This window comes from Ambystoma mexicanum, chromosome 5p, assembly GCF_040938575.1.
Source record: "Ambystoma mexicanum isolate Mex_15411 chromosome 5p, UKY_AmexF1_1, whole genome shotgun sequence".
NCBI classification, from domain to species: domain Eukaryota; kingdom Metazoa; phylum Chordata; class Amphibia; order Caudata; family Ambystomatidae; genus Ambystoma; species Ambystoma mexicanum.
The window spans coordinates 323,545,249-323,566,715 of record NC_090930.1 but is presented as its reverse complement, the minus strand read 5'-3'; the positions used below and the strand labels follow the sequence as shown (position 1 = coordinate 323,566,715).

At 43.7% G+C, this 21,467-nt stretch overlaps 1 protein-coding gene across 3 annotated transcripts in view; it reads left to right on the top strand.

The window, feature by feature from the left end:
- The window catches only part of AFF2 (ALF transcription elongation factor 2), a 1,055,119-nt gene that overhangs the window by 983,273 nt on the left and 50,379 nt on the right, over window positions 1-21,467 (top strand). For all 3 annotated transcript variants that reach the window (XM_069612762.1, XM_069612763.1, XM_069612761.1), the window contains one exon: window positions 347-440. In XM_069612762.1, the coding sequence (XP_069468863.1) occupies window positions 347-440 (94 nt within the window). The remainder of the gene's footprint in view (window positions 1-346; window positions 441-21,467) is intronic.

The following is a 21,467-nucleotide window of genomic DNA, read 5'->3' as shown; positions in this document are numbered from 1 at the left end:
GTGGATTTTGCCAGGAAGACTAACTATACCACACATCAAGGTGCGCGCCTCAGTTGTGGTGACACCACATGAGCCCCCTTCATTTGGGGGAGGCATTTTGACGTGGCGGTCTTGTAGGCTGCCAATCAGAATGGTGGGTGGGTGGATAAGCAGACAGCTTTGCCTGGTGGGGGGGGGGGGGTATTAGCATACCTAAGTGAATGTGAATCGCCAGGTCCCGAGAGCATGCATGCCCCCACCATTCTAACCTCTAATACAGAAATGCTGTGCATACGTCAGCATATGTTCTAGTCCATAGCTTTCATCACGCGTGTTCATGAATACAATCCCTTTGTAATTGCCACAGCTATCGATGCTTATCGCTTCTCTACTTGAGAATGTTCAAACTGAAGAAGGACCACGCAATGAAGTACTCCAGATCTCTCATGGAATATTTTAAGGTAAGCCCTTGTCATCTCCCATTTGTACAAGCGGATAATGAGCATAAAAACACCTGAGATGTGGCACATTTTGTGCAACGTGAAATTAGCGAGGTCTGTTTTCCCTTCAGCCTAAAACTATTTCTGTTGAAAGAACAAATAATTTTCCAGGAAAAAGCAGGATCTGTGAAAGGCAGCATTGCCACGTGTTTACTCTGTTGGATGTCCCTAATGCGCTTTCGCTATTTTCTCTATGGTGCACAGAAATGCATTCTTTGCTTCTCTACACAACGCTGTTAGATAAAGACCCTCGAAACAACGCTGAAAGTGAATGCATAAACAAATCAGCATGTATTTGAGAAAATGCATTTCTTGTTTGTGAGTGCACATTGCTTTAAATCCCAATCTCCTTTTCAATAAAAGGGTTTTAAATAAAACATACATATTACTGATGATAATGTCTTGTCAATGTCCTGAGGTTGGTTTAAACTATGTGCACTCTGCCTGGCCTGGCCTGCACAGAAGCCACAATATTATTGTCAGACTGAAAACAAAGAACTGCGAAAGGGAAAAAAGAACTTGGCCTTTTCCTGCTCAGAACCCTGGACTTTATTCACAAAGATGTTACCAGGAGTAAGCCCGGCTTACCCTTGACTTGTCAGATTCACAAAAGAACTAACACTATGGGCCTCATTACGAGGAGGGCGGTAAGGGGTTAATGGCGCCAGTAATGGTGTCGGAGCCTTTAACCCCGTACCGCCCTATTACGAGGTCCCCTAGCGGGACCCGCTCTGGACGTCTGGTTTTACCAGATGTCCTTTGTGGGTCCCGCGAGGGGACAAGCATGCTAACAATGGGCCCGTCATTAACGGGCCTGTTGTTAGCATGCTCCCCATTCCCATTGAGCCCTATGGGGCTCAAATGGGAATGGGGATTAATTTTTACCGGGTCCAGGAAAAGGGCAATTACCGGGTCCGCCTAGGTCGGCATGACCCGGTAATTGCCAATTTCATGAACCCGGTAAAAATCCATTTAATAGGGGCACGGCTAGAGCCAGGGTCCTAATAAGGCCCAATGTACCTCTGTGACGTGTGCCTCGCTTTGTCCTGGAGTAAGTCAGTTGTACATCGGAGCTGCTCGGCGTAGCTTCTTTTGTGAATCGAATAGCCCTTTCCAGGTGTACAATATGTTTGTAAATGAGGCCCCATCTCTGGAACCCATTACCCATGCAAATAAGACTCCAGGAAAGGACCTGAAGACCCTACTTTTCAAAGAGCACCTCACCACTCACTGCTCCCTCTCTGATGCGCCCTGCTCCCTGTTCCAGTCCAGCTCCTCTGCTACCCCCACACCCTTGCTTGTAACCCCATGGTTGTGTCCCCTTTGTACAGCTCTCTGTTGCTTCCAAGCTAGGTTTGCTCTTTATAAATTCCTAAAAGCACCCATAGATAACAAGCTGTGACAGCTAGGGATGTTCCCAGCACACGTTCTATTGGGATTTGTTAAACAAATTATTTTTGAAAAACGAAGTTACAAACTACCGTAAGTAGTAGTTTTCACACCCAAGACACAGTTGGTATCATGGACCTACAACCTTACATTATGATGATATTGCAAGCCATATAGGAATATTTTGGGACCATATATTGACAATTCTTCCCCTAAACTTGTTGACTGGAGTGGACAGCAATAGTGAAATTGAGACGCAACACATGCACACACCCCTGACGTTCTGCTTAAGGCACATTATTTTTAATCCCAAAGGTGAATGGGGACATATTTGTCCCTGCAAGCCACCGTAGATCATGACTTCTTAAATCCATTGGCTAGTGAACTGAAGGTGCCAAATCCAGTCTGAGCATGGCATCAGACGAAGCTGATCAGTGCCAATGTATCCCCCTTACTGGCACAATGTGTACTCTTCTCATTGCCTCCTATCAGAGCAAGCACACTGATATTAAATCGGCGTTACTGCTCAGTGTAAAAGCTTAAAGGTCAGAGCCTACCAGTTACTATGTGTTCTTCTGACCAGGCCAGGATCTTTCATGTCCCCCTATAGTAAATACGGATTCAGCAACTGTAAGCCCCATCAGCATCTAATTACTGTTCATACGAACTGACAGCAGTTTTTTTCCACACCATGTGATTCCAATTTGGAACTAGTCGGAACACACCGTTCTATAGCTTTTCTAAATGGAGCAGAACATTTTGCCTCACCACTACGGTGCATGTGTCTCCAGACAGAAATAGAAGGAAATGACAACCTTTCTATTTGTAGCTACTGTTTTACATGTGGCCTTGTCAATCCTGCTGCAAGTGTTCAGTGCACATTTCTGTATTGTAGAGCTCTGTTTGTTTCTTGGAATGAAATAACTGCATATTATCACCTATTTGACATAGGAACAATGGTCCACATTACTTACTGTATTGAGGTGGCTGAAATGTCACACAACAGCATATAATGTTCAGTCCTGGATATAGTTAGACCCCCTGCACACATTCCTGTCATTTGGATCATTTTAGTGTGCTGCAACCGTACAGCAGGGTTGACACACATCCTCATGTCAAGCCGTGCGCACAGGGGCTGGTGCACGCCATAGGGGAGGTGGTTTGAAGCCCCTGCAACAGGGCGGGTGGGTTGGGGTCTTAGATTGCACATCCTTGTGAAGCTAAACTGAGCATTGCACAGTTTGTGGCCATTGGTTGAGCATATACACTCACAGCAGTGAGGGTGGCCCCTAGTCTAAATGTATAGAGCAGAGGAAACCCACTTATTTTTCAGTGATGGATATGTGAGTTACACCACACACCCCTCATGTTAAGCCTTGATTATTGTAAGTTTCCCTGCCATGATTTACCAGGCGCCAATGCCCTCAGTTTCACACCGCTAGCTGCATGGGCTCAATAAGTTGCTGGCAGGGTTTTATTTTTACGAGTGAGGTACATCATGTTGTACCCCAGTGATGTCTTTAGGAGGAGCCCCTCTGGGCATTCAATTCAGAGTCCAGTATTTCCATTATGAGAGGCTGATCTCAGTATGGATGTTGGCATGTATGGCCATGACTACTGCCTGATTTTAAAGAGACAGGGCTACACTTAGCAAAATCAGACATTACCTCTTTATGAATGGTTTCTGGATAGGAACCGGAATGTACAGTGGCTGTGTCATGGGCGTGACTTAACATCAGGCTTTGGAATGAGGTAGCTACCACCCTTTGGTCACATCCAGATATAGATCCAGATATCGATCTCCGTACCAACAAGCTGTCTTGGATTCGGAACATTTTGGAAAACGTCATCAACACCCGGGATCAGATTCTGTCAGAGGAAAATTCACTGGGTCTTAAATATGTTGATAAAAGTTCTTAATTGGGTCCTCTTTTTGTGCAGTAATCAGGTCTGCATCTGGGGTTTCTTTACTCCACTGGGCAGTTGAAAGTTCATTTTGGGCATGTGTTTGGGACCTGGTAAAAGCAGTGACCTGGATTTCCCCCAACAGGGATTCGGTTTCTAGGAGAGCCCTGTGAATGGCTAGCTTTTGGCAAAGTGGTCAGCGAAGTAATTTCCAATTTTGTCTGGTCCCTCTATTTTGGAGTGACCGCTGATCTTTTTCCAATAGATGGTCAACTCATTGGAGTTTACCAGAACCTCAATTGAATTCGATCAATTAAGCGGTTTGTTATTTGCACACAGCATGCCTCGATTTTTCCAATTAATTAGGCGCTTCATGAACCCATTCCAGACATAATCTGAATCAGTGATTATGACCAGTTCTTTGAGTTGGTGTTGCACGGCAGTGAGGATGGCGTGATGTACCGCCATCAACATTGCCACCTGATTACTTCTGGCACCTATTTTGTACCCAGGGTTCTGGGGCATCATTAACAAAGGAATTCCCAATGCCAGCCACTAGTTCTTTTTCCCCATTATTATGAACATGGTAGGAGCATCCATCCACTAACTGTGGGCCCCTGATAGACACCTCATAAACCTTGTGTGGGGAAATAAGATATGCCTACATATTGTCTTTGGTCTTTAGACTTTCGTCTTTGAGACAGTTTATTGAGTGCATTCATGCAAGTCAGCCAAACCTTGCGCTCGGGGACTCTTCTTGTTTTGGTCATATCTGACCTCCAAAGGAAAGCCTAACATGGACAGAATCCAGGAAGTAATTCTACAATTACTTACGTTCCCTGTTCAGATTCGGTCACTTTGGGGATATTGCAAGGGCTGGTGAGGAGTCTTGACAATTATGTGCTCCCCGTTGATGAATGGGCTGTAATTCTTCAATAACTACACTGTTGCCAGCAGTGCCTTTTTGCAATCATTCTCCACAGAGGACAAAGTCTTGATGGTGTACAAGTTTACTTTGTTGAACTTGTCGTGCTTTTGGTATAATACTGCCGTTAAGCAAGTATCTGAGAACCCCATCTCCAAGAAGCCAAACAAGGAGCTTAAGAAAGCATTCTCTTTAGTTGTTTTACTGCCTCGGATAGTTCTAGACCGCACTCCCACTTGACCCTGGCCTTTAATAAATGGACCAATGGTCACATGACCTCTGCATAGTCTTCAATTAACTTCCTACTATAATTAGTGAGTCCAAGAAGGCTTCTTAGTTCTCGCAGAGTAGTAGGGTCTTTTAATTTCAATAATGCTTCCACCATTTTTTTTTATGCCTGGGGACTAAGACCCTCAGGGGTTATCTCATGCCCTAAGAGATTTACGCGGGTCTTACACCACTGTGCCTTCTGAAAGGACAGTTTTGCTCCGGCTTTCTGCAACTGGGTCAGAACATAGCGTATTTCAGTTATGTGTTCCTCCACAGTTCTCTTGATTAAAACATCATCTACATAGGCTAGGTTTCCCCTTTTGCCCAAGTCGAGCATGGCCTTATGTAGGAAGATATTACATTTGTTGCCAGAGTTTATATATCCAAAGGGGGTTCGGGTCCACGTGTATTGCTGCCCCCCGAATGTAAAGGCAAGCTTGTACTGGTCTTCCATACTCACGGGTACTGTCCAGTAGTCGTTATTCAGGTCACTGGCGGTATACACCTTTGACACATGGATCTGGATCGATGTAGGGAAGGGGCCATCTTGAAATGTGGATCCGTTTATTTAGCTCCCTAAGGTTTGCGCATAGTCTCCATTGGCCATAGTGTTTGAGTATCCCCAGGACCGGGATGTTAAAGGTACTGTGGACTGGATGAATTTTCACACAGGATCTAGGTTTCTAATAATCTCTGTGAGCGACACTGTAGACGCGAGAGGCAACCGGTATTGCTTCACAAACACTAGAGCCATCTCAGGGTCCATAGGTACAAAGGTTGAATGTATCTTGTGCGTCCACAATCATAAGAATCTACTGAAAAGATATCCTGAAAATCCAAAAACACCTGTTTCAGCTTATGCTTTTGCTCCTCTGTCTCACAGGCATCAGCGAGATTGATTCGTTCTTCAACCATGCGCTTAAAGCCTGGAAAGACCTCGGGTTTGCCAATTTCGGCAGTATCCTCCAGTTAGGTGGACTGATCTCTTGTTATGGTGTTGGCCTGGAAATGAGGTTTCAAGGATGGGCGGTAGTCACTGTTGACTCGAAATACCTCCTCATCCTTCCTGATGTCACAAGTCACCTCTTCCACAACTTAAGGGCAAGAACAGTACACCAAAAATGCCCCCATTGCCTGGTAAAAACCTTTTCCAGAGAGATATCATTGTTAAATTTGTAACAGTCATTTGGAATTGGTCCATTGATGTCATTACCTAAATCAATAGAATAATGTTGGGTATCAACTGCCATTCCAATAAAGGTGTCTGCGTCCAAAGTGATACTTCTAGGGTCGTTGTTATCCACCAATATTTGAATAGTGTCACGTTCTAGGTCGACTAGGGGTGTCAGATGTAAAAACCTTGCTCTTGGAGTTGATAATTCAAATGTACATAAGCATCCTTGTTTTTGAGGTTCTGTCCTCACTTAATTTTTAGGGGAAGTGTAAATTGTCTGACCTGTCCTGGGATGGTGACCTCTTCTCCCATTTGAACTTCAACTGCATATGGCAGCAATTGAGCTGACCGACATTCTTTCTCAGTGTTGTCAAAGCCCATGGGGTTGCCGCCCACTCAGGACCAGGCTTTGTAATAAATTAGGTCCAAATTAATTGTGAATTAAGGTGAAGGGGGCATCTCTCTTAACCCAACAATTATGTTCTATGTCACCAATGGACATTTTTAGAATGCACCTGCTAGGCAGGAGATGTATGGAATTTGGAGTTTCCAGGCCTATTTTCCACTGCTCCCCAATGCTTCACTGATGATGCTTTGTCCGTTATTCAAGCATACTCTGGCAAGAACAGGCTCCTCCCCCCCCCCCAATTACCTGAATGGGGAAAAACTGCTGTTCACCCTTTATCTGGATATTGGTCAAACTTTGAGCTGGTTTTTCATCAACCTTTATCATGGGATTTGGGTTTTCTTCTGATTGTGGATTGGTATACATTTCAGAGTATTTCCTTCCTGTGTGGAATTCCACTTAAAACTGGGAGGGAGGTTAATTTTCAAAAATGGAGAATGGTTCCCATTACAAGTTTGTTCTCCTACAGATATTGATGTCTGGGACTTGATTGTTCCTAAAGTGGAATACTATTTTGTCGGACCTTTGTTCGTTCATGTGGCATGTGCCATTTAAGCTCACATAATTTGTACTTTGTTTTAATTTGATTGACCGGTTAGTCTGAGTCCAAGGGACCTTGTTCATGCAGTCAATCAGGGATGATAACCTCTGAAGGAGGTCATTCCTGGATAGTCAAGGTGTGCCCTCTGGAGTGACGACTATGAACAAGTTGTGTCGCACTATGTCGCCCAATTTTGATCTCCAGATCAGCAGTCCCTTCGACGGAAATATCATTCCCATCGAAGTTTTGGAGTTTTCCAGGAAGAGGTGTGTGGGGAATTTGGTGACTCTCCCCCCTTCCTGAATTTAGTTGGTCAAAGGCCTTCTTGGACAGTAGGGTGGCTTGGCATCCAGTATCCACCAGCGCTGATAATGCACATTGACCCTGTATCTGACAGAAGCATACAATGTTCATTCTCTCTCTTCCAAGGGACAAGGAAAATGTGCATCATTTTGTGTCAGCTTGGCAGTTAAGCTTTTTTATATTGAACTTCAACACTCTGTGATCTTGGACAGTTTTCTGTGTCTTTAAAGAAGATTTTGCACCCAGCAACAAATGGGATGGGAAGCTCCTTTTCCCCCTGATTCTTTGCTGTCCCCCTTTTCCTGGAGACAGTTACCCGAACCTGTTTGGGGAGAGGATACATCACGGCTTTCAGGGTCATCTGGGTGACATTGTTGGGGTTTAAGAATGTGTTGCTCTGGGTCAGTCTCCATACTTACCCAGTCTAAATTAGGGTCTTTTGGGACCCATTGTTCTTCCCTGAATACTCCAGGGATTCTTCCCCTCTGAACAGGATGAAGCACACTTCCTCCACAAAGTGGGTTCTCTTTTGCTCTCTATTTCTCCTACTTACCCTCTGTTCCCTAGGTACAAGCTTTTCGGGAGTAGAAAATGTGTGTTTAGGATCAGAGGTTTCCAGGAGTTTTGTTCTGGTGATAAATGAAGCTTCCTCTAGGGCTTTGCATCCCCCTTCCGCCCAGTCCCCCTCCTCTGGAACCGGTTGGTTGTCGGACGTTTCTTCCCGTCATTGGTCTGGGGCACCAGACCCGGGTGTCAAGTTGTTCTGGGCAGCAATTTCTCTGCTTAGCCCTCAACATGCCGCACAGGTCCTGTGTTAAGCGATGGACTTGTCGCTCCAGTTGACACATCCGTTCTGGTTGGTAGGGGGATCTGGATTCATACCTTTGCTGCTCCCGGAAAGGGTAGCTGTCCCTTCTCCCAGAGTACCTCGGGTATGGGGCATTTCCTTGACATCCTTCCATTCTAGGTCTCCCTTCTCCCTGATTTGGGAATCTATTGTCCTGAAAGCGAGGAGAGAGAGGAGAATTGTTCTGGAAATTGGGTTTTGAAGGGTATCTGGGAAAGAAAATTCAGTTCGGGGATGGGGTATTTCTTCCCTCCTGAGGGGAGTTCTCAGGGAAGTTTGACAGAGGTTTCATTGGGCAGTACTAACCTGATCGGGCCCCCCCTTGTGCCGTGGGAGTCCAAACATGCCCCAAGATGGGTCTGTTGCCCTTGTATCTTGGGCTGACATAGGTGGCAGGGTCAGATGGAGCATTGTTCTGATACCCTGCCTGGCTACCACCCGATTGGGTTGGATCAGGCGGTCTACTCTGCTTCACATTCTGCTTGTTAGTGTTAGTGGGAGGAGTCTTTTTAGCCCCCCCCATTTGCCAATATGGGGGTATTTTTCACCTTTACCACCTTGGGGGTGTTTGATGGTTTAGGGGTTTTAGGGTTATTTTTATTTTCGGAGGGCTTTTGTACTTCATAAATCCGGGTGGCCTGTTCTATCACCCAATCCAGGGTCCTACGCTCCTGGAAGTCCCTTACCAGTTGGGTCATAATGTATTTCGGGAGCGCATGGAAGTAAGTGTTAATGAACTCCTGGTTATTGGAGTTCACCTGCCTAGAGGTCTGGGCAAATGCCTGCTTCAGCTCTTGCACAAACTCTCTAGGTGCTTGGTCTTCCCCACACTGCAGGTTTTAGGCCACCTTGCGGGTCTCCTGAGGGTTCCGGAGAATAGAGAAATGCTTTAAGATAGCCACCTTATAGGTGGACCATCTTGGTCCTCCTGCCCTGCAAAGATGCTGGAGTTTTCCGAGGAGAGTGTCCATTTGACGAACTCCATGGCATCTTTATCATCAGTCATCATTTGGTCATAAAGTTCTCGATGTTCCCATACCGAGTATTTGGCATTCTTATGGTAGGGAGTCATAAAGCTCTTTATAGCCTTTATCTTCAGAATTGGGTCTTTCCTAAAACCTCTTTTCTGTTTGGCAGACTGTCTTCACCACTGCACCTGAGTCCACTCACCCTCTGATTCAGAGCTGCTAATATTGGTGGTCCAATCCCTGTCCTCTAGGCACTCCCTACCTCTATGAGACTGAGAATCCCTCCCAGAATGATGGGTTCGGGTCTCTTCTCCCCTGTGGTGCTGTGGGCTCTCAGAGTCACTTCACTTGTACTCACCTTTTTACACAGGGAAGTACTCATCCTCCTTATCCCTTCTTCTGGGTATGGTGGAGAATTCCCCCCACCTCTCTGAATGTGTGAAAATACTCTCTTGAGGCCTGGACTCTGGTTCTTCTCTGTCTACAAAGCAGACCAGGTAGTCCCTTTGTAACTTTAGTTTCTGCCAGTCTAACTCCCTGATCTTTTCATCATAGGAGCCCTCCTGGTCAGAAGTACATGCTACGGTATTTTTAAATCTGGGTAGAGATGAATATTCATCAATATCTGATAAGGGCTGCCCTTCTGGCTCAGTTGGACTAGGCCTGGTTGAGTCCAGCTGCCTCATGTTTCCCTGTTCTTGCAAACTGGCAGGTACAAAGTTAGCTGCACTCTGTACATATGAGGTGGTGAGTTGGCTTGAGGTCCCTGGGAAAGAGGTCATCACTCTGTGATCGGAGGATGACTTTCCATACTCTGACTGGTCGGGGTACCTGAAAGCCTGTTTGTATTTGGCTATTTCCTTTTCCAACCTCTCAGATTCTTTTTTCTCAGCCCTTATCTCTTGGTGATATATAGAAGCCTGAGTTTTCAACTCTGACACCAGTGCTTGAGTAGCTTCTAGCACTTTATTTTGTGCAAATATTTGGTCTCTGAGTCCCTTGTTCTCCTGACAAAGGGACTCATATTCCTTCTGAGAGGCTTGTATTGTCTGGGCATATTGAGACCGCTTCTTTTATAGGAGACTAATCTCTCACCCTTGTGTAATTTTGGCCTGTGTTGCCTGCTCTATTTCAACCTCTGCTTGTCTCACATGTTCCCTTAACATTTCATTTTCTAGCCTCATGTCAGTCAGTTCCTGAGAGCACAACTCACTTTTCTCCATGTCCGACCTTAACTGACATACTTCCTGAAACAGGGTACTTTTCTCCTGACACACTTTGCTATTTTCTTCTCTTAACTGCTCTCTCTGTTGTTTCAAAGTATTCATATCTTGACCCATCTGATCGAATTCACCCTGAGAATTGACATCCCTAATGACTAACTGGCTACTTTCAATTGTTTAATCTGAGTTTGAAATGCGAAAAAATGTCCTCTAAGCAGGATATATTGTGAAGAACCTGCGCACTTAATTTGTGTTGACTCACGCTCAGGTTTTCAACACCTTCTTGATACTCCCATTGCAGTGCAGAAAATTGAGCCTCTCACTCTAAATTTGCTTATTGTTGTGTCACTAACTCATATTTTAGCTGCTGAATAACATTTTCTCATTTTAACTTAATTGTTTGGCTCTGTTGCACTTTTACCTCTAATTGTTTTAACTCTGTCTGTGCTTGGTCCAAAAGCTCAGACTGGTTTTGCATAGAGGCTACACTATCCTGATATCTTTATTCCATGATCATCACATGGAAGTCCATATATGCTGTGAGCTGAGCCATTTAAATTTGCTCATCTCTGCTGGTCTGTGTCATATATAAGTTTGTCAGGGCCTGAGGTAACAGCCCATTTGTTACACTCACCTGGCTCCCACAGAGGTGTCGATCTGAACTGGACAGCTGCGGTCTCCACCAATGTGACGCGTAGGGCCGAGATGACAGACTGGACTGGCCCACCTAACTTTGTTTGCCTGGCCCGTAGGAATATTCTTCTGCAAATGGAGAAAGGGAATTAACCACCCGTGGAGTTCAGCGTAAATCCCCCCACCCCACTGTTCTCCCCACTGATCACCTTTGATTTCCCCTCTTATAGTCTCACCTGATGGTTTGAAAAGATGAGCTCTCCATCCTGCATTGAGCGGAGGGGCGCGTAAATAACCAGTTGCTTCACTGGCTCGAAGGAACTGTTGAGTTCCAGAACAATATTGACTCCGAGATTCCCAGCAAGACGCCGTAAGTATGTAGTTCGTAAGAGTTCAAATGCCTGACTTTCACTCTTGTCCGATTCCTTGCAGGTTGCAGCTTGACCCTAGTGAAGAGTTCCTCGTGGCAACCGGTAATATTCTGGTAAGGATTTGTATTATCCAACACAGTTTGATAAAATAATGTCAATATGTAACCTGTTGCTTTCTCCCTTATTCAGGCGCTGAGAGAAAGTATGAAGTCTCGGGAAATAATACCTCCGGCGGTAAAATCAGGTAAGTCTATTGTGGTGAGGAGGGATCCCCTTGTTAGTCCCTTTGTTTCACCTTGCTGTCCTTTTGTTTCCCCTTAGGGGCCGGGGTTCGGCGAAGATGCAGTGGAACTTGAGCCGACCCGTGAAGAGGAATAGTACACCCAGTGGTAAAATCAGGTAAGTCTATGGGGGTAACTAATATTCCTCTGTGTATTCCCTTGGCTCACTTTGATGTTCTTGTCTTCTCCTTAGGTGCCGGAGTGCGCGGGAACATGCAGGAGGATGCAGTGGAATGTGAAGATGCTGCGAAGGCCGGTGAGTTCAGCGCGGTGCTGCAGCAGGTGAGGTGACGCGCATAAAATAACTTCTTTCTTCTAGCTCGAAGGCGCGATGGATTGGGAATTCAGGTAAGGATCAAAGGTATTGCTCTTGTTCTAACCTTTTCTCCTTCTTTCTCCCTTTTTCTAGGAGCTCCAAACTCGAGGCGGGCGTGGCAGAAGGCTGGATGCAGATTTGCAGGTACAGTGAGCGTTACGCTGCTGGATGCAGAATAACGCGAAGCGTGTGCTTCTCTTCGGGTGTGGTTTAAATAGCCTCCAAAGTAGTCCCAGGTAAGTATTCCTTCCCAGCCCCACCCGAGTAAAAAAATAGTGCCTAGGTAAAGTAGTCCCTTCCAAGCCTCTTTTGGCTTGGAGCTCTTGCAGCATGGTCTGCATCAGGTAAGTTTGCAGCATGGTCTGCATCAGGTAAGTTTTAATCTATGAGCCTGGCACATATGGCGCCAGGACTGACTCTCCATATGAGCCTGGTGCCATAGGCGCCAGGACTGCACCCAAATAGCCCCTAGCAGGGGTTGTTGGGCTTGCTTGGGATAACTTAATGCCTGCTTCCGGGGTTGCTGGACTTGGTCTGGGTCCCCGGGGGTAGGCATCATGACACCATTATCCTGCCACTATCAACATTTGCAGAGGTAACCTGCTGCATCATTGTAGCTTGCCACATTTTATGCTCTTGTTCTACCCATTCACCTTTAATAAATCATTTGGATAGAAGGTGCTTCCTGGCCATATTGATTTCCACAGTGCTCATTCTGAAATGTGTTCTGCACCTGATATATTCTCTATGCAAGGGCAAACATCTCAACCCTGTTCCTGCTTAGTTTCTACTCACAATGACAACTGAAATCCATACTGTTTTATCTATACACCACCCTCGAATTCAGGGTACAGGTCTGAATGGCATACAACAACCACACAGAGACATAGAGCCATTTTACTGACATGCTGACCAGGGTCCTAAGAACAAATTCAGGACAATGTTTCGACCAAAGATCAAACCACGTCCACCTGTTACCCCTTCATGTACTCCCCAGGTCAAAACAACCTAGTACTTTTAGCAAACAGGTACTAAGTCACCACACAATAATTATCTTTCATAATTGTATTTCATATAAATCACAAATCATAGTATAACCTTCTAAAAACATTTTTTTTTAAATTTGCAAAAATTCCTAAAAACCTTTTACCAAATTTTATCATAAGAAAACTATTACCATACATAAAACAACCTGTGTTGTGCTCAGCCCTGTGACATCCTGCCTTTACAAAGCTAAATCATGCACAGTACATTGAAGGAGATCACTCTGCCTCAAGAAACAAAAAGGTCAGTAGCTCACTAGTTCCCTTTTACTAAAGTATACCATATGTAAAGTATACCATCTATTCAGTACATTTCTACCCCATACAGTGCTACCCTGGGGTGAGTTCACAGTCAATTTTCAATGTTTTTCATGTATTGTCACTAAATCACAATGGCCCTCATTACGACCCTGGCGGAGGTCCATGGTGCAATTTGCACCATGGACCATGGCGCAGAGCTGCCAACTCCGCCATGGGGGTTGGCGGACTTACCGCCCCATTCCGACCTTGGCGAGGCGGTTAGTCCCCAATCCCCATTTACCCTTCCCCATTCCCATTTTTGCCCCATAGGGTATAATGGGAGTGGGGAAGGCGTTAATTACGCCACCGTAGATTACGGTGGCGTAATTAACAAGAGGTCCCGTAGCGCCATGGATTTTTCCGCCCGGAAAATCCGGGCGTAAAAATCACCATGGCGCTACGGAAAGTCTTAATCTGGCGGAGAGGTACGCCATGCATTACGCTGGTGTAAACCCCTCTCCGCCAGGGTCGTAATGAGGGCCAATACCTTTAATTGCCCAACATGTTTCGTTCAGCACAATTTAGTTTAACACAATGCTTTCGAACTTCATCAGGGGGACCATCTGTACCCTTATACCATCTCTCTTCCTCTATGGTTAGTTCAACACTATTCAACACCTCACTCTAAGTGATGTTTAAATACAACAATTAACACTACGCCACTTAATTCTTGACCTGGGGAAACAAAATAAGGGAAAAATAACAAGAAACAACAGTCAGTAATATACACTTTGCTGTTGTCCTACCTAGTCAGCACCTAAGTTTACTGAACTAAGGCTTACCGTGTCACTCTTCCACAAAGTCACTTGACAACGGTTACTTTTAGGGGAGAGTCCCAACAACTATGTCGGACTGCTCAATTCCTGAAAAACACAAAACAGACAGACAACTCAAACGGTGTTCAATCTAAAAATGGAACTCATCGTCATACCATGACAGTCCTAATGTGCTAGTTGTTCTTCCTACAACAAGATCTTATTCTGTTAGCTAAACAACCATATTCAGTCTCTACCCGAATATGTGGAAAAACAGCTGATTACACTGTCTGTACTGGCATATTGACTTCTGTCACTTTTTGTTATTCTCCATCTATATACACCAATGTGTATCAATGTGTCTCCTCACCACTCTAAACTGGGCACACTGTGTTGTATTTAGTTCTATAACTAGCATACTGACAATGGACCCAACCATTACCTCCTGTCCAATGGGGTCTAATTCTCTTTGATTCTCAATCGTATGCCTCGGAAACCGACTTTCCTGCCGCCATATTCAGGTAATATAGCTTCCCATTACTGTAATGGCGCTTCCACTCCGCCGTATCCTGCTCATAACAACGGGGATTCCTGCAGCTAAAAAGTAAACAATCAGACCCACCGTTATTCACGAGCGGGCTTCGCAATTACCATACTCAGTCTCCTCATGGCCAACTAGTCACAGAACGGACTAAAATTGACTTACCGACTCAGCAGTCTGACTCGATCCTGTCCCTCTCCTGTTGGACTGTGGCTCACACTGACGGTGCTCGCGAAGTGCTCTATACATCTGTATGGCCACATCACGTGAACACTACTCGTATCACGTGTGACACATCACGTCACGTGAACACTTCTGGTAACACGTGTAACACATCACGTGTTCATCGCATTTCACGGAGCGTTAACTCCTTCATGCCTTGAAATCGAGTGACTCGCACCAGTCCTCCGAAGCGCAACGTTAGTTCTCAACACACTGTGTGGCGATAAGCACATGGCATTCACTATGATTCAAATCTCCACCCCATGTGATCACTCACCAAATGGCTAGCTGTCTCGCCATACTGGTTTGCCAGCTACTTATGCAACTCGCTACTCGAGCTTACCATATACTCACATGTGGGTTATAGTTACAACCCTCAATCACTCGGGATCCCCCAGCATGGTATAATAACAGTGGTCCGTTTCGATGTACTCCACTTCCAACTGGAAATCCAGTGTCTCGTAAAACGTGCCGCAATCGGCCTGTCAGTGCATGTGGATAAAAATGAACAACACAGAACAATCTGTTTTTTAGTATCTGTATCGGTATGTGTATCAATAGTACCACATGTCTCAGTGTCATGTAAATTGTGGACGCACAGTCAGTGTTTCCAAATGTCCAATTCATTGAGTCCTTTGGTCGCTGAAACAGTTAAGAAAATCAGCCATTGTTCCTTATACTGCAATTTCCTTACGTCAGCATCAGTGTTACTTGTTCTAACTGCCACAGGACTGTCCATTTCAATTCTTCTACATCATGACCCATCATCGAGAAATGACTTACCATTGGGGCAAGTATGTTCTGGTTGCAGATGCAACTCCTGTGTTCGCCTATCTGTGTGGTCACTTTCCGTTCAGTCATGCCAATGTACATTTTCTGGCATGGACACCATACTGCATATATTACATGTGTTGAGTTACAATTCGTAAACCTGGTTTGTTGCCACAATTTAGGAAGTCCCAAATACACCTCTCTTGTTCTGCAGGTATATTTACAGCTCACACATTTGCCACACGGGGCATGTCCTGCTAATGAGGGTAAACCCCACGATTGTGTGATGCTGATTTGTTCTTTCGATTTCTGAGCAATATCATTTTTAGTTAGCAGTTCTTTCAGATTGGGCGCTCTCTTGTAAGCACATAATGGGCTTTCCAATGGGCTCTCACCCCCTGTCAGTATGTGCCAGTTCTTTTTGATGATTTTAATAACTTCATTTGTTCTTTCATTATAAGTGCTCACAAACACAATGTCGTTCTTGTTTTGATTTTTAGGATGGTATTCAAGTAGTGCCTCACGGTGATTATTAATTGATCTTTTGTATGCTCTTTTAACAATTTTCTTGGGCTAGTCCCTTCTTAACAATTTCATTTTCAGTTGTACAGCTTCATCATGAAAGGTGGAATTCAGTGTACCATTCCTTTTTAACCGAATAAACTGCCCAAATGGTAAATTTTCTCGTGTATGCCTATGGTGAAAGTTATTGAAACTCAACTAGGCATTCTTATCTGTCATCTTGTGAAATGGTTTCACTTGCAATATTTTCTGTACTTTGTCGATCCAGATAGTTATGTCCAAAAAATCAATTTTCTCTGAACTATGGGTGCAGGTAAACTTTAAATGCCGGTTCAGTTGGTTGATCCATTCAAAAAACTCTAAAAAAGAGCCCACCGTGCCTTCCCATACTATCAAGATATCATCGATAAATCTATGCCATAAGGCGATTTTCGAGAAATATGGGTTAGTGGTTTGATAAATGTGTTGTACTTCAAAATTTTCAACATAGAGGTTCGCTGCCGTTGGTGCCACTGGAGAGCCCATGGCTGTACCATGAATTTGATGGTATAATTCATTGTTGAACATGAAATCATTTTCCGTAAGAGCCATTTAGGCACACCACAGAATGAAACTATTAGGTGTCACACCTGAATTTCTCTTGGCAAGTAATACATTCTCAAGCACCTCTAGTGTGTCTTGTTGAGGTATACACGTATATAATGCAACTACATCTAAGCTGAATAACAAATGGATTTCAGGATCAAAAGTCATATGCTCAACGCAATGTATAACCTCTGTGGTGTCTTGTAAGTATGAAAACATCTTTAAGACAAATGGTTTAAGGAATTTATCAGCAAATTTTGCAAGTGGTTCCAACAGTGACCCTGTCCCGGAAACTATTCGGCGACCTGGAGGTTTTAGCAATGACTTATGAATTTTGGGCAAAGTGTAAAACTTCGGAACCGACGGTCTGGGCACAATGAGATATTCATATTCTTGTTTGCAGATCCATTCTCTCCCGAATGCCTTCTCAACTTTATCTCTGATAAGAAGGGATAGTCTTTCAGTTGGGTCACCTGTTAGCCTGCGATAGTAAGAACTGTCACCAAGCTGTTGTTTGCATTCCACAATATAGGCTTCCCTATCTTGGATGACCACTGCCCCTCCTTTATCTGCCTTGCGTATAATAATACTCTGGTTTTTAGCCAACACGTTATTGCTTTCTTTTCAACATTACTTAAATTTTGAAATTTGAAAGGAATATTCTCTTTCTCCAAGCTGTGGAGGTCATGCCATACTCTCTTAGCAATTACTATGGCCTCGGGGGTATAACTCACTACAGGGCGGTCAAAACTGGATTTTTTCTTTAGCCCACTTTCATTCACAGTTTTCTCAAACTCTTTATCCATAAAATACTGTTTCAGTTGAATCTTACGGAGTAGTTGTTCAATCTCGATTCTCGTCTGAAATTTATCATAATGCGTGGTTGGAACAAAACCTAGTCCATGGTTCAAAACTGTCTTCTCAACGGTGCTAGGACTGTAACCAGACAAGTTCACTAATAGGGATGATTGCTCCGAGTTCTGCGCTCTTCTAATTCCCACTGATTCACTTCCTCTCACTCGTCCAAAAAAGAAACCGTGGATGTAGAGGATTGTTGTTGTTGTGGTGGCGGGCCTGAATTATATTGATTATTCATCCCTCCTCTTCTTTGTGCATGCCTGTTGCGATAATTCCCTCTCTTTTGTCTACCCCTATTCCTATAAGAAAGCTACCGTCATTTGAACTACCCGAGCTATATGATGTATAACCTTTCCTATTCTGTTTTTGTTGTCCATGCATTCTTTGTTGTTGTGCTCCTGGAGGTATATACCCGTCTTTTGTGAATGGATAAGCACCTTCATGTGAAAAATGTATCAAATCCTTTTTCATCCGTGCAATTCTGTCTTTCACAATGCAACACAACTTTCCATCCGCTCCAATGCAATTACACCCAATTGAGTGAAAACTCTTTACCAATCCGGGCATAAGCCCCCAGTTTTGTCACACATTATTAGGCAGTCACTCTCAATTCAGGGAACTCCTTCTTCCCTCAAGTGAAATGGCACACAACAAATCGCATTTCACAGATTAAATTATTTGGCGATGTCTATCACTGGTTTTATACCCTTTGACAAGCACCCTTAATCAACTAGAAACCAGGCCGGTGTATTGTCAGAATGCTTATTTATTGAAGTTTCCACAACAACAAGGAAAAACGCTCACTAACTCAACCACCAACACAGTGGCACTACACAACAACAAAATGACTTCTGTAATAGCACCAACACAGAGATAATATTAAGATATGCAGTCACAATTTCCCACTGCTTTCTTTTCAAATCACTCACCAATACAAAAAATGAACAATTTAAGGCACACAGTGATTGCTTATATGGTTATACTTTTTTTCTCCCAGCAACTCCCACCCTCCAAACATCAATTAGACTTGACCCCTCTAAATTAAAGACCAGTGGCAGGGAGTAGGAACACAGGAGGAAAATTATTTTGGGTTCTGATTGAAAATGCAATATCAGGTAAAGGACAGTAATGGAAAAAAATGTTTTGCACTTATTACTACAGATGCAATATAAGGGAAAGAAAAGCAATGGGAAAACTCCTTTTGCCACCGATAAAAAGAACAGGTTGAGCTTGGTGGTTTGGGTCAGAGCACAATGGGAACAAAGGGAATTGTGTTTTTTCCACCACACATGCTAAGGAAATACAAGGCTACAGACTTCTGATTTAAAATGAAGGGGATTCAATGGGGAATTTAATTTTTCACCCTGCACACTCACGTGGAAATGGCCTTTTGGGATTCATTCTTTTGAACTCAAGAGCCACCCTTTCTGTACTGAATTCAGGGTTTTTCTTACAAATAGTCAATCAAGTCTTTATGTCTATACCGGCTCGAAACACACTGGGAGGAGCTTGTTAGTTTCAAATGCTAACAAAACACATCCCGTGATTTCTATAGGGGAATTAATTGATTTACTTCAATTAAATATGCTAAGGATCTTTACAGACAAACGGGGTATTTTGCTATGGGGAAATAACTAGTGCAATACTTTAAAAAATGCAGGGCCTACAGAGTCTATGGCTTTGGGATAGTTTTACTTACAGGAGAGGCCTTGCAGTGGGCATCGGGGAACAGCTGGGCAACTCGGACAGCAATGGCATCAGTCATGGATAGTCCCCTCTGGCTCCTCCAAGGATTTGCAGTCAGCTTCCAAATCTCCTTGTCCCTGTCTCCAATGCAAGATTTGGGGCCTCTCTGCTTGGGTGTTTCTTGCCAAAGTTCAGCAGCAGGTTATCTCCCGGAATAAAGTGGAAAAAGCCCAGTTTTAAAGCACAATTGCCTTCTTATAGGGCAAATGACATCCCTATTAGGTTCCGAATTCCTGCGATATGGATTGGTTGGTTCTCTCCACCCACCTCCCAACTGTGTGTTAATAGAACAAGGAGTTCAGGGGTGTGGGCTAGGAAAAGTGAGGGAGGAGAAAGCTTTTTCATCCCAAACTGACATGTGGGCTTTGCATGTTTAAGCTCTGAAAATCTATCAACATGGCAAGTACCCTGATTTTTCAAATCTGAAGTTGGTACGCCCTTCCTGTGCCGAGATAAAGTTTTTTCTTTGTTTACTCAGGAGCCGCATCAGTGAAAAATATGATACTTCATATTTCCCTTGTTAATTTAGTCCTTCACTGTCACACCATCTTTCAAATCTCTCGGAATCATGGGAAGGCCCAAATCAAATTTTCCTTAATAACTTCTGTTATATTTATCACACAAACATCGCTTTAGCATGCTTCAAAAGAGATTTCTGTCACCTTTAATAAAAGTCTGGAACGAGCCTTGTGGCATATACGCTGCCCTTTTTATGCAACAAAAGGTATTCTTTTATTAATTAAACCCCTGCCTCACAAGCCTCACTCACTTTCCTAGCCCCCAACTTTTTTTTAGGTTTCACGTATCCTTAAACATGTGACCAGCCAGATGTTGGCTCTTGTTTATTTTCTCCTATCTCTCTTTGGCTTCCAAGGGCCCTTGCTATAGCTTAATTAACATGTTATGTGAGTTGTGAACTCAAGGTCGCTTCTGCTGTGGCCTTATCTATTTCCACAGTGGTTCCCATCTCTGGGTATGTATTCATTTGTGTTTTTAAGCAATGCACCTGAATGATTGTTGACAACCAGACCTCTTTCCCCGGTACAAGAAAAGGAAAGTTCTTTGAGGTTAAAGTTCCAGTTCAGTAGAAATGCCTTGCTGCACCCCTACTTTTGAAAGTACAGCCGTGAATCAACTAACTGTGTTTACCTTTTGACATTTTGCATGGCATGGCGTTTAACCATTTGTATAGTAAACGCCATTTAAACATGTTGGTTACAACAATATACTTTTCTCCAGCAATATTAACACAGAGATTTATTACATGTACACAAATAGGCACATTACAGAGAACACCAGTATTCCATTATGAAACCCGAATTAGCCTTTCCATTTCATTGTCATTTTTGCTGTTGAAAATCAAAGCTCTTTTTCCTTGTGTGAAATACAATAGGCTCGGGTTGGCTTGGGTTTCTGAATCATAGTCTTATGTGGCATGAAGATTAATGTAACATGCTGATGTCTGTCTCTTTAAGTTGAAATCTGAGATTTTAAGTTCTTTAGGAAACACATAATTCCCAGCCACATGTACAATTCTGCAAGAAATGGCTTTTGACTCACACACATTGTATTTTACATGTAACAGTTTATCAGGCATCCAGGCCTTATGTCCATGTGTAGTGTATTTATTGGATCTCACAGTTGCAAAAGACATGAGTATCACTTCTGGATTGTCCATACACAGGCCATGTTCACCTTGAAATCAATTGGGCACTTCTCTTTGCATACCGTAATTTGGGATAAGGAAAAGGAGATTATTTTATTTCCTATAAATGCAATAAGCTTGGCTTCACCTTAGATTTCAGGATTGCAGTCTGGTATTATTTAACTTTGATGCCACATGCTGACATTTTTCCGAATTTCATTTTAAATGGTGGCTTTTCACAGTCTATGAAACCCTCCTTTCAGCCATGTGTCTTTCTTTTTCCTTTCTGAAATGTATTGTGCATATCTTCGCAATTTTGGAACTTTCAAGGACACCTATCTTCATTTGAGATTTCAGGCCAATAGGCCTTATTTTGGTGCTGCCTTTAGGCTTCAATGGGGCTCCACATTAGCCAGTTTGCTTCAAATCACTCTGGCCTAGCATGGCC